Source organism: Rhinoderma darwinii, chromosome 5 (assembly GCF_050947455.1).
Source record: "Rhinoderma darwinii isolate aRhiDar2 chromosome 5, aRhiDar2.hap1, whole genome shotgun sequence".
In the NCBI taxonomy this organism is placed as follows: Eukaryota; Metazoa; Chordata; class Amphibia; order Anura; family Rhinodermatidae; genus Rhinoderma; species Rhinoderma darwinii.
In genome coordinates, this window is record NC_134691.1 from 113,013,706 (window position 1) to 113,027,420 (window position 13,715).

General features: G+C 41.3%; 1 protein-coding gene and 1 long non-coding RNA gene across 7 annotated transcripts in view; one reads left to right on the top strand and one right to left on the bottom strand.

Annotated features, from left to right (window-relative positions):
• ANKRD12 (ankyrin repeat domain 12) overlaps positions 1-13,715 on the top strand; it is a 123,713-nt gene that overhangs the window by 36,131 nt on the left and 73,867 nt on the right. For all 6 annotated transcript variants that reach the window (XM_075826419.1, XM_075826418.1, XM_075826420.1 and 3 more), the window contains exon 2: positions 12,361-12,499. In XM_075826419.1, coding sequence (XP_075682534.1) covers positions 12,410-12,499 — 90 coding nt within the window. In that variant the 5' untranslated portion in view covers positions 12,361-12,409. The remainder of the gene's footprint in view (positions 1-12,360; positions 12,500-13,715) is intronic.
• The window catches only part of LOC142651556 (uncharacterized), a 77,757-nt gene continuing 71,096 nt past the window's right edge, over positions 7,055-13,715 (bottom strand). Inside the window, exon 3 of the long non-coding RNA XR_012847646.1 lies at positions 7,055-7,118. This is a non-coding gene — a long non-coding RNA (uncharacterized LOC142651556). The remainder of the gene's footprint in view (positions 7,119-13,715) is intronic.

Consider the following 13,715-nt stretch of genomic DNA (forward strand, 5'->3'; position numbering starts at 1 on the left):
GCTAAACCTACATTTTATTTGAAAAAATGTAGATTATCATTTTCATGACCTAGTTCCAAAAATTTTTGCAAAAAAACTGGCCGGTCAAAATGCTTGCTACACCCCTAGATAAATTCCTCGAGGGGTATAGTTTCCAAAATGGGGTCACTTGTTGGGGGTTTCCACTGTTTTGTCACCTCAGGGGCTTTGCAAATGTGACATGGCCTCCGCAAACCATTCCTGCTAAATTTGAGCTCCAAGAGCCAAATGGCTCACTTTCCATTCTAAGCCCTGCCGTGTGTCCAAACAACCGTTTATTACCACATGTGGGGTACTGTTTTACTCGGGAGAAATTGCTCTACAAATGCTGTGGTGCTTTTTCTACTTTAGTTCTTTTGGAAATGAAAAAAAATTAGCTAAACCTACATTTTATTTGAAAAAATGTAGATTTTCATTTTCATGGCCTAGTTCCAAAAATTTTTGCAAAAAAACTGGCCGGTCAAAATGCTTGCTACACCCCTAGATAAATTCTTCGAGGGGTGTAGTTTCCCAAATGGGGTCACTTTTGGGGGGTTTCCACTGTTTTAGTTCCACTAGACCTGTTCAAAGCTGACATGGTGCCTAAAATATATTCTAATAAAAAGGAGGCCCAAAATCCACTAGGTGCTCCTTTGCTTCTGAGGCCTGTGCTTCAGTCCAGTAGCACGCTACGGCCACATGTGGGATATTTCCTAAAACTGCAGAACCTGGGCAATAAATATTAAGTTGCATTTCTTGGGTAAAACCTTCTGTGGTACAAAAAAAATGGATTCAAAATGAATTTCTGGAAAAAAATAATGAACTTTGTAAATTTCACCTCTACTTTGCCTTAATTCCTGCGCAATGTCTAAAGGGTTAAGAAACTTTCTAAATGCTGTTTTGAATACTTTGAGGGGTGCAGTTTTTAAAATGGGGTGACTTATTGGCGGTTTCTAATATCTAAGGACCTCAAAGCCACTTCACAACTGAACTGGCCCCTGTAAAAATAGCATTTTGAAATTTTCTTGAAAATGTGAGAAATTGCTGCTAAAGTTCTAAGCCTTGTAACGTCCTAGAAAAATAAAATGATGATCAAAAAACGATGCAAACATAAAGTAGACATATGGGGGTTGTTAGTTAGCAACATTTTTGTGTGGTAGAACTGCCTGTCTTACAAGCAGATGCATTTAAATTGAGAAAAATGTTAATTTTTGCAATTTTTCGCTAAATTTTGGTGTTTTTCACAATAAATACTGAATGTATCGGGCAAATTTTGCCAGTAACATAAAGTCCAATGTGTCACGAGAAAACAATCTCAGAATCGCTTGGATAGGTAAAAGCATTCCGGAGTTATTACCACATAAATTGAAACATGTCAGATTTGAAAAATGAGGCTCTGTCAGGAAGGTCAAAAGTGGCCAAAGAGGGAAGGGGTTAAAGAAGAACTCCCATGAATATTTTTATTGCTGTGCCCATTAGTAATGGGCATCTTGTCATGCAAATTATATTTATTTGCTCACCGGGCGTCTATCTTCAATCCATGGGCTGCGGTCGGTTTCCATGTTCAGTCATGTGACCTGTAAACTGCCTTACTGATTCATACCGCGTCTTGTGTGGACTGTAAGCAAGTTTCTCTATGTAATCCCATGATACTGAATCTAAAGTCCGTTTACAGGTCACGTGACTGAATGGGGAAGCCGAATGCAGCCCATGGATTGAAGATAGACGCTTAGTGAGCAAATAAATATAATTTTACATGCACAAGATGCCCATTACAAACGGGCACAGCAATAACATTTTTCATGGGAGTCCTTCTATAAGGAAGAGTGACCAGGAAAAAGCCATTGCTTAATGAAAAACATGAGAATTATACACAGGAATTTTAACCCCTTAAAGACCAGCTCCATTTTTGTTTTTACTGCTTTGCCTCTTCAGTAGCCATTTTTTTTTTTCTTTATTGACTTGGCTATATGAGGCCCTAGTTTTTATGTGGAGAATTTATTTTTTTTCTCTTGTGCATTTTGGGGTACAAATATATTAGTCTAATTTTTATTTTTGTTGTATAAATATAGAAAATAGTGTTTTTTCTTTTTGGCATTTTTGTTTTTTATACCATTCACTAAATAATTGTTTAATTATGCAGGTTATTACGGTCGTGTAACTGACTGTAGGTTTTTTGTTTTTATGTAATGTATGGGCATAAAATAAAATATATTTTATACAGAATGGTGTCCTTTAAAGAGGCTCTGTCACCAGATTTTGCAGCCCCTATCTGCTATTGCAGCAGATAGGCGCTGCAATGTAGATTACAGTAACGTTTTTATTTTTAAAAAACGAGCATTTTTGGCCAAGTTATGACCATTTTCGTATTTATGCAAATGAGGCTTGCAAAAGTACAACTGGGCGTGTTGAAAAGTAAAAGTACAACTGGGCGTGTATTATGTGCGTACATCGGGGCGTGTTTACTACTATTACTAGCTGGGCGTTGTGTATAGAAGTGTCATCCACTTCTCTTCACAACGCCCAGCTTCTGGCAGTGCAGCACTGTGACGTCACTCACAGGTCCTGCATCGTGTCGGCACCAGAGGCTACACTTGATTCTGCAGCAGCATCAGCATTTGCAGGTAAGTAGCTACATCGACTTACCTGCAAACGCCGATGCTGCTGCAGAATCATCTGTAGCCTCTGGTGCCGACACGATGCAGGACCTGTGAGTGACGTCACAGTGCTGCACTGCCAGAAGCTGGGCGTTCTGAAGAGAAGTGGATGATACTTCTCATCAGAACGCCCAGCTAGTAAAAGTAGTAAACACGCCCCGATGTACGCACATAATACACGCCCAGTTGTACTTTTACTTTTCAACACGCCCAGTTGTACTTTTGCAAGCCTCATTTGCATAAATACGAAAATGGTCATAACTTGGCCAAAAATGCTCGTTTTTTAAAAATAAAAACGTTACTGTAATCTACATTGCAGCGCCTATCTGCTGCAATAGCAGATAGGGGTTGCAAAATCTGGTGACAGAGCCTCTTTAAATAGCTTATTAAAAACGTCATTTTATACCTCTAATGTATTGGCATACTCCTTTATGCTACTATATTATACTGTTTCACTATGATACATGCTGCTGTAAGGGCAACACACAGTGTGCCCTAATGGCAGGCTTACTGAATAGTCAGCCTTGGGGTCCTTTCTAGGTCACAGACGGCGGCGATCAAAGGGTTGAATGGCTGGGTTTGGAGTTTCCTCTGATTCCAGCTGTATTCAGCAGGCTGCTCTAAGCACAGTACTCACAAGCCTTTTCAACAACTATGTCAAAAGACCTTGCAGTAATTCTGGACCTACACCGCCTGCCGTCAAGACAGAGGGCGGTCGGGAACAGTTTAACCCCTTTAGGACACAGCTTGTTTTGGCCTTGTGGACACAGATGATTTTTTCAAATCTGACGTGTCACTTTATGTAGTAATAACTCCGGAACGCTTTTATTTGTCCAAGCGATTCTGAGATTGTTTTCTCGTGACATATTGTACTTTGTTGGTGAAAAAATTTGTTTGCATCATTTTTTTTCATGTACTTTTATTTTTCTAAGATGTTATAAGGCTTAGAACTTTAGCAGCAATTTCTCATATTTTAAAGAAAATTTCAATAGGCCATTTTTTCAGGGACCAGTTTAGTTCTGAAGTGGCTTTGGGGGCCTTCTATATTAGAAAGTCCCCATAAATCACCTCATTTTGAAAACTGCACCCCTCAAGGTATTCAAAACCACATTCAGAAAGTATTTTAACCCTTTAGGCGTTTCACAGGAATTAAGGCAAAGTAGAGGTGAAACTTACAAATTTCTTTTTTTTTTTTGCTGAAATTCATTTTGTAATAAAAAAACAATCTAACACAGAAGGTTTTACCAGAGAAACGCAACTCCATATTTATTGCCCAGATTCTGCAGATTTTAGAAATATCCAACATGTGGCCCTAGTGTCCTAATGGACTGAAGCACAGGCCTCAGAAGCAAAGGAGCACCCAGTGGATTTTGGGGCCTCCTTTTTTTAGGAATATATTTTAGGCACCATGTCAGGTTTGAAGAGGTCTTGTGGTACCTAAACAGTCGAAACCCCCAAAAAGTGACCCCATTTTGGAAACTACACCCCTCAAGGCATTTTTCTAGGGGTATAGTTAGCATTTTGACCCCACAGTTTTTTTGCAGAATTTAGTGGAATTAGTCTGTGAAGATGAAAATCACCTATTTTTCGGTGGAAACATAGAATTTTTTCATTTTGACAAGGAGTAAAGGAGAAAAAGCACCCTAACATTTGTAAAGCAATTTCTCCCGATTACGGCAATACCCCATATGTGGTCGTAAACTGATGTTTGGACCCACAGCAGGGCTCAGGAGGGAAGGAGCGCCTTTTGGATTTTGGAGCGCAGATTTTGCTGGATTGGTTTTCAGTGCCATGCCGGGTTTGCAACGCCCCGGAGGGACCAAAACAGTGGAAACCCCCCAAAAGTGACCCTATTTTGGAAACTACACCCCTCCAAATAATTTTTCTAGGGGTATAGTGAGCATTTTGACCCCACAGGATGTTTTTTAGAGCTAAGGTGACCAAAAAAACAGCGATTTTGGCCCTTTAAATTCTTTATTTCTTACAGCGTTCACCGTGCGCAATAAATTACGTTTTACTTTATTCTGCGGGTCGGTACGATTACGCCGATACCATATGTGTATAGTGTTTTTTTTTTTTTTAAGTTTTGCAGCGTTTGCACAATAAAACTACGTTTCTATAAAATAATTTATTTTCTGAGACGCTATTCTGAGCCGTAACTTTTTTATTTTTTCGTCAAAAAAAGCTGTGGGAGGTCTTGTTTTGCGGGACGGGTTGTAGTTTTTATTGGTACAATTTTTGGGTAAATGCGACTTCTTGATCACTTTTTTTATTCTTTATCTTGGGAGGGGTGGTGACCAAAAAATAGCGAAGCTGACATAGTTTTCCATTTATTTTGTTTGTGGCATTCACCGTGCCGAAAAATTAACATTATAGTTTCATAGTTTGGGTCGTTACAAACACGGTGATACCAAATATGTGTACTTTTACTTTTTTTTTTTTAACGGTTTAATTTTTTCCCTATAATAAATTACTTATTATAGGAAAACAAAAACTTTTATTTTTACACTTTTATAAAACATTTTTCTTAACAAAAAAATAAAGTGTAAAAAAAAAAAGTTAACTTTTACTTTTTACACTATTTTTTTTGACCTGCAGCTTTGATCGCTGCTAGAATACATTACACTACCTAGGTAGTGTAACGTATTCCAACTGTCAGTGTGACGTGACAATCACTCTGACAGTCTACGAGGATCAGCAGAGGCTGATCCTCATAAGCTTCCATACATGGCATTCCCGGAGGCCGTTGCCTGGCCTCTGGATGCCATCACAAGCATCAGCAGCCCCCACAATTGCATGGGGGCTGCTGATGAGCTACAAACCCCCTACATGCGGAGATCAGATTCGAGCCCCGCATGTAACGAGTTAATTGCCGAAATCCGCTGCGATGAGCCGCTTATCGGCAACACTGGAGTGTCAGCTGTCGGGGACAGCTGATCTCCGAGTTCCCGATGCACACCTTGTCGCCGACAGTGTGCATCGGGAACGACACAGTGACTTCCTGTCACTCTGACAGGAAACTTATCCGGACCAGCCGAAGGTTGGCCCTGATGGGCTTCCGTCCATGGCAGACACGGAAGCCATTGTTTGGCTTCCGTCTGCCATACTAACAATCGGCAAACTCAGCGATTTCGGACCGAGGTCTGCCGATATGTTAGAAACCCCCAAAATTTGTAGATTGCAACCGATCGCCGAATTTAAGGGGTTAATTCACTGAAATCGGCCGCAAAGGACCGCTGGCCGGCAAGAGTGGAGTGTCAGCTGTCGGCTGAAGTAACCTCCCGCGACGACGTGCAGTTACTTACTCGTGCGGATAGGGGTTAAAACACAATGTATATTAACGTTTTTGTTCTACAATGAGCAAGATTTACTTACATAAACCTTCAAAGAGGCTCTGTCACCACATTATAAGTGGCCTATATTGTACATAATGTGATCGGTGCTGTAATGTAGATTACAGCAGTGTTTTTTTTATTTAGAAAAACTATGATTTTTGACGGAGTTATGACCTATGTTCGCTTTATGCTAATGAGTTTTTTAATGGCCAAAAAGTAAAACACCCCCAGTTGTTCAAGTGGGCGTTGTACAGAGGAGTGTATGACTCTGACCAATCAGCGTCATACGCTTCTCCCCATTCATTTACACAGCACATAGCGATATAGCAGCCACATACACACACTATAACATTACTGCAGTATCCTGACCATGAATATACATTTCCTCCAGCCGGGACGGGATATGTATTCAGAATCCTGACACCTTCTGTAGCGTCTGTGTGAGACTACAGCACAGCGAGATATCGCTGTAAATGTCAGTTTACAGTGTAATCTTGCGAGACTACGCCTGCTATGCTGTAAATCACAGAGAAGTGGTCAAGATTCTGAATACACATCACGTCCTGGCTGGAGGTAATGTATATTCATTGTCAGGACACTGCAGTAACGTTATAGTGTGTTTATGTAGCTGCACATAGTGATCTAGCTATATCGCTATCTTCAGTGTAAATGAATGGAGAGAAGTGTATGACGCTGATTGGTCAGCGTCATACACTCCTCTCCACAACCGCCCACTTGGTCATATAGTAAAACACGCCCAGTTGTCCATTGAGAAACTCATTAGCATAAAGCTAATATAGGTCATAACTCCGTCAAAAATTATCGGTTTTCTAAATAAAAAACACTGCTGTAATCTACATTACAGCGCCAATCACATTATGTACAAGATAGGGCACTTCTAATGTGGTGACAGAGCCTCTTTAACCTTTTTTGGTCACTATGTAAAGCTATGCCGTTCCCTAGAACTGTGTGAAAATAGATTTCAGTTCTGCATTATGGATTCAGACATAAGCGATCACTGATTAGAGATATTTCTGTGTTTTATATTTACAGCTTATTCTGCCGTCACACTGCGATCAGGAGAGCCACTCGACGGTGCATCTTTAGTCCTCAAAAGTGGGAACCGATCCTAGTAGAAAAGAGAAGGGAAAAGTTTGCAATCATTTCCTTAGGGCTCATTCAGACCAGCATAATACTCGTCCGTGTGCTGTGCGTTGAAATTACTCACATGGACCCATGCAATTCAATGGGGCCATTCACACGTGCGTTGTTTTTCACCCAGCTAGTCTCTGTTGCGTGAAACTCACTGCCTGTTCTATATTGGTGCGTTTTCAAGCACCTAATCGCAAATTGAAGCCTGGGTGCGTGAAAACCACAGACCGCACACGGACGACATCTGTGTGCCATCCATGTTTCACGCATCAAAAACATAGAAAAGCAGAGAGATAAATGAAAAAAAACTAAGCGCTTTCACGGATATAATCAACTCATGCAATACGCAAAGCACACTGATTCCAATACGCAACAGACAAGAAATGTAGGAATAACGCTGCGGTTTTTATGTGTGCAAATCAGACACTGTCGTCTGGATGTAGCCTAAGGGAATGTTGTTTTTTTTTTCTTCTCTTTTGTACTAGAACTAATCTCCTGAACGTAGTTTGAATGAGCCTGACGATACTGCTTGTACGGCAGTGCACAAAGGTCATGTTAGCTCTGGCGGGTGCCGTGTGTAAGCATTGCCGAATTCCTCTGTAAATACAAAATCCGATGGTGCATGTTACGACTGCTTCTTTTTTTTGGATTCATACAGTCTGACAGAAAAAAAAAGTTTTTTGCGGTCTGTCAGCTTAAAGAGACTCTGTCACCACATTATAAGTGCCCTGTCTCCTACATAAGGAGATGGGCGCTGTAATGTAGGTGACAGTAATGCTTTTTATTTAAAAAAACAATCTTTTTTCACAACGTTAGGAGCGATTTTGGTTTATGCTAATTAGTTTCTTAATGCCCAAGTGGGCGTACTTTTACTTTCGACCAAGTGGGCGTTGTACAGAGGAGTGTATGACGCTGACCAATCGGCATCATGCACTCCTCTCCATTCATTTACACTGCACTAGCGATATAGATATATCACTATGTGCAGCCTCATACACAAGCCCTAACATTACTAGTGTCCTGATAATGAATACACATGACCATCCAGCCTGGACGTCATGTCTACTCAGAATCCTGACACTTGTGAATCTCTTTTTTGTGAGATTCCAGCAACTGATACGAAATCTTGCGAGATCACGGAGCTAAACGAGATTTGGTTTCACTTGCCGGAATCTCACAAAAAAAGAGTCAGAAGTGTCAGGATTCTGAGTACACATGACGTCCAGGCTGGATGGTCATGTGTATTCATTATCAGGACACTAGTAATGTTAGGGCTTGTGTATGAGGCTGCACATAGTGATATATCTATATCGCTAGTGCAGTGTAAATGAATGGAGAGGAGTGCATGATGCTGATTGGTCAGCGTCATGCACTCCTCTGTACAAGGCCCACTTGGTCGAAAGTAAAAGTACGCCCACTTGGGCATTAAGAAAGCTCATTAGCATAAACCAAAATCGCTCCTAACTTTGTGAAAAAAGATTGTTTTTTTAAATAAAAAGCATTACTGTCACCTACATTACAGCGCCGATCTACTTATGTAGGAGACAGGGCACTTATAAAGTGGGGACAGAGCCTCTTTAACTCTCGCTGAAATTTATAAAGCGGCAGATAAAAATAATGGTTTATACATTAAACTCTCCCCAGATGACAACCCCTTTAGGAACCCCCCCATCCCGACCAAATGTTTTGTGTGTCCAATTGTTCCCACCATTAATCTATGGAAGCTGCCCCTCTATAAGCAGATTATCACCTGATCCAACCAAAGGCAAATATTTCAGTGGCGCCACGCCGCATCACCGGAATGGGAGAGTGCAGAAGGATACTTTCTTAGCACGTCAGAGGAGAGAAGCAGTCCGCATGGCTCCAACTGAGTGGGGCCGAGAGAGCAGTAGGAGTCTCTTTTCCACCAGCGGATCGGTGAGAGGAGGGAGGCAGTCAGAAAAGTGGAGGGTGCAGCACAAGTTGGATTGCTGAGCAAGGGAGCCAGAAAGGTGTCCTAGATTTACTGGAATTGTCCAATCTTGTAAAATAACGCTTAATTATTGTATAATTGAGAAGCTCCTCAACTTTGCAAAATATTTTGTTACAGGACTTTATCATGTTTAACGTGAATAACGTCCGTGTGCTGTGCATGGAAATCACGTGCAGAACACGGACCCATTGATTTCCATGAGGCCGTTCACACATGCGTGAGTTTTGAAACTTACTGCATGTCCTATATTGGTGCGTTTTCACGCACCTACGCGCCCATTGAAGTCTAAGTGCGTGAAAACCATGCACCGCACATGGATGCACATCCGTGTGCGGTGCGTGATTTGCACATCAATTCGATTGATAAAAAAAAAAAGATGTGCTTTGCGAGTGCGTGAGAAACGCATGCCACTAGAAAAGCACACTGATGCATAACGCAACACACACGGATTCGATTCACGCGCGTTGAATGAGGCCTTCGATATCTGTTTGCAGTCTGTTACTAAAAATATTCTTTAATACATTTCGAGATTTCAATTAATCTCCTCTACACGGTGCAGATTTTTTCTGCGCATAAATTGACCTGCAGTGCGAATGTTAAAATCTGCAGCATGTCCATTTTATCCTGCGTTTCTGCTTGCGAATTGTATCTGCTAGTTTTAAAGAAAAACGCACCAAAATACGCATCATAAAACCGGACCTATTTCTGCATCAAAATGTAAATACCGCAACTGAAAATACACGTGCGATTTTTAGCTGTGGAATTACGCCATGTGTGCATGTAGCCTAAGGTGGCCATATACCTCATGGCTGTCGGACGAACGCTCGTTGGGTGATTGGTATTCCTCCCAAATCCCCCCCCCCCCCTACAAATACACATGCCCGCTCGGCCGAGTGTATGTACTCAATGGGGAGAGTAGAGTACACACTTCCATACACATTAGATTATTGGCCGGTTCCACTGTAATAAGTGGGTTCAGCCGATGTTAGTTTAATATATATGTTCACCTTTTACCCCTTTAATGACAAGGCCTTAATTTTTTCGGCATGCGCCGTTCCCACACAGACAGCGTACGCTTCTGAGAATGGAACGGCTCCCGTTCGCATTCTCTATGGGGTTGTATGTGCCGTATAGCATCTCTGTATGTGTTGTTAATCGACACATACAGAGATGAAAAAAAAAGTCCGCCCCCATAGAGAAGTAAAAGTAAGAACACCGTAAAAAGTAAAACATGAGAACACAATTAAATAACCTTTTTGAAAATATTATATTAAAAGCAATATGATAAAAAATTCATGATGCCTTCCCTTTAAAAAGAGCACAAAGATGGCAGACCTGGGACCTTCATTAGGCCCCCAGAAGCCATGACAACCATCAGGCCGTTGGGCTGGGCCGCCCTATTCTTTCTAACGGCTTAGATGCCGCTGTCGTTATTGACTGCGGCATCTGTGGTTAAATGGATGGAATCGATATTGGTTGTATTACACAGCCGACACCCGCTGAATATGAAGTGCGCTCAGTCCGTGAGCCCGCTCCATACCCCCCCCCCCTCTTTGACAGTTGCCACGTACATTTCATGTAGTTGAGGGGTTAGGCTTCCCCATAAAACAGACCTGTCCGGAGAGCTGAGAGTTCCACTTTGTGCAGTTTTCCACTTTAGGAGACTGATCTCTTCAGTATATGTATCATATATGTAAATGATCCAAAATAATGGCACTGGACCTTTTCATAGTTCTTCCTTACAGTGTATCCATCATTATTATGAGACATGTTCGTTCTACCCTGGTATGAATGTCCCAGAAGCACCGTCGCTTACCAATGATCATACAGTTTAGTGTTCATGTGATTGCATTGTGTTGGTTCTATTCTTCAACTTCTCAGGAAAATGGCCGAATGGAATTGACCCGTATTTTCTTCCATGCTGATTGAGAACAAGTTTTTCATAAATCTCCTCCTAACATCTGGTAGAATCCTCTTTACTTAATTTAGTGACCACGGCCATGTTTACTTGTAGCAGACTTGCCGGGGGTTTTGCATGCTGCACACTAAATCTGCAGCAAAGTACAATTCGATACGTGTAGGGGTTTCACAAAAATCTCTTTTCTACTGCAAGTTTCTTCCAGATTTTACCCAAATCCAGTGCAAAATATGAAATGTACTGCATGTTGTAGGTTTTCTGGTCTGTTTGTGGAAATCTTTGCTACATGCGACAAAGCCTAGGCTGGGTGCTCACAATGATAGAGTGCAGTGGGACAATAGAAAAAAAAACAGCTTAGTGCTGTATGGCTTGAAAAAAAGAAGCTGTTCCTAAAAAGTTATACTTGAGCATTAATAAAGTTTTGTTCATAAATTTCTATTCACTGACAGACGAGCACAGCTTTCGGAAGGTGGGGGAATGCTGCCATCTTTATGATTATGGTATATTTACATGTAGCGGAAGACAGCTAACTAATAAGATATGAGACAACAGGAAAGGACAAAAATATTTACGATTCTGTTAAGTTTTTCTGTTTTGTTTTGGTTTGGGGTTTTTTATCGGCAAGGTACAATGATTCCACATCCTCCTTTCCATGGCCCCCCTTTTACATTAGTCATCAGAATAAGATTCCCTCACACTCCTTCTCTTCATGTCCGTCATACACGGATACTGGCTGGTGACCGGCTCATGCAGCTTTATGTGTATAAAAATGGCCGGACTATTGTACAGAACAAACACTGTTACACTTTGTGTCTCCCTTATTTCCTCATAGATTGTAAGCTCTTGCGAGCAGGGTCCTCACTCCTCAGGTTTGAATTGTAAATTAACTTTGTCACTATGTAATGTCAACAATTTAGAGGGAACATGAAACAAACAATATCAAAGTGCTGCGTAATATGTTGGCGCTATATAAATAAAGATTATTATTATTGTAACCATGTTCTAAAATTGCCAAACTATGCATTGTTTTTTTTAGACTTGAAGCTTTTCAGGGGCAATTTCTTCCATCCATTAAATTCCTGTGAATATATAAAGATCCTGTCTAAGATTTGTTAGGCAAGGTCGGGCAGGCACAGGTCAGTTTGTGGATAAAAGAAGTAATGGCAATATGCCAAGTTGTACGGTTTGTAAGCGTGTCCTAATGAAGGGCACAAATGACAGTGTTGACCTATTAAAGGAGAAGATTACTATTACCCTCGTATGTCGCTGGTGTAAAATGCTGTCAACTCCATTTACTTGTATATAAAATGGGACTCTTTATTTCCTCAGGTACATAATGATCCACCCGGTTTGGTGTTGAAACGGATTACACTATAAGATGCCCAAAACATTGACCACGAAAGTCATTCCAAGTGAAAATTCAGACAGTGACTGCAACATCATGGTTGAGAAACCATCAGGACGAAAGGTAAGAGGAGAAGCTCCAGACTAGGACAAACTGCAGCAAAGGCACCAGATGTTTTCATTTGTTTTTCCTTTAAGTAGGTTGTTTTTGTGAAATCCATCCTATTTTTCCATGTCTCCAGCCGCTGGCTCTGGATGTGCCGGATGTCTTTCTGTGCTCACAGGAATGCACGGAAAACAGCTGGTGAATTTCTTGTGTTTCTTTCTGTGTTCTGCACTTCAAGCTTTCATTCTTCTGATTTTGTTTGCCTGGTCCTTTCAACACACTTGTATACCTGGCGGCTGCATAATAGATGTGCACACACCTACGTGTGTATTAAGATTTACTAGCGAAATTGAATGTGCCCAGTACCACTAAACTCTAGATATGTAAAAAAAAGTTAGTAGGGTTTTTTTTAAAAATTTAAATCCAGTTTTTGTTGAATTTTGGGTGATGTTTATTTTTTTATTTCTAGATACGTCCCCTATGTTTAACAAAACAAACCTAAAATCTTGCATGTCTCACTCTGGCCACCGATCCTCACAATACACTGATGCTTCCTGTTCTGTAGAGATCTCTTCTCAGCAGTCATCTCATTATCATCACCGGCAGGATTACAATGAAAGGTAACACCTCTATATAGATGATACAGGATCCACCATTCACAATAGGTGGTATACACAGCTCCCCTCCTCACCCTCCCTGCACAATGACCTCTGCACAGGTCACGCCTAGAACACTCTCCCATAGAAGTCAATGGGTCCCCTTCTGTTCATAGGTTCCTCTGGTCCATGTGTATGCTGTGAAGCATTTCTCTAAATGCTGTTAACAGCAGCTCAGGCAAGATTGCTGCCCCATAATCTTGTACAGAACGTAGAATAAAAAAATATACAATCCAAAAATAAAAACAGATTAGAAAAAAAGATTGTTTCACTATCTAGTTTAACTGGTTCTCGACCGCTGGCTGTATTTTTGCGGTCAGGGTCCTTAAAATCAGTGCCATAGACTTTTTACGGCTCGGGTTTTAACTTGCTGCCCGCGCGATCGGGCAGCTGAATGTCGGGTCTCCGGCTGTCAGTGACTGCCGGGGACCCTGAGGAGAGGATAGAAGCAGATTTCACTGCTTCTGTCTTCCCCGATCTCTTTTACACATCGCTCACTGAACGCTGTGTATAGGAATAGAGACAGCAGCAGCGGTGCTGTCTCTATTCCTCCCGGTGATCATGTGACTGGTCACATG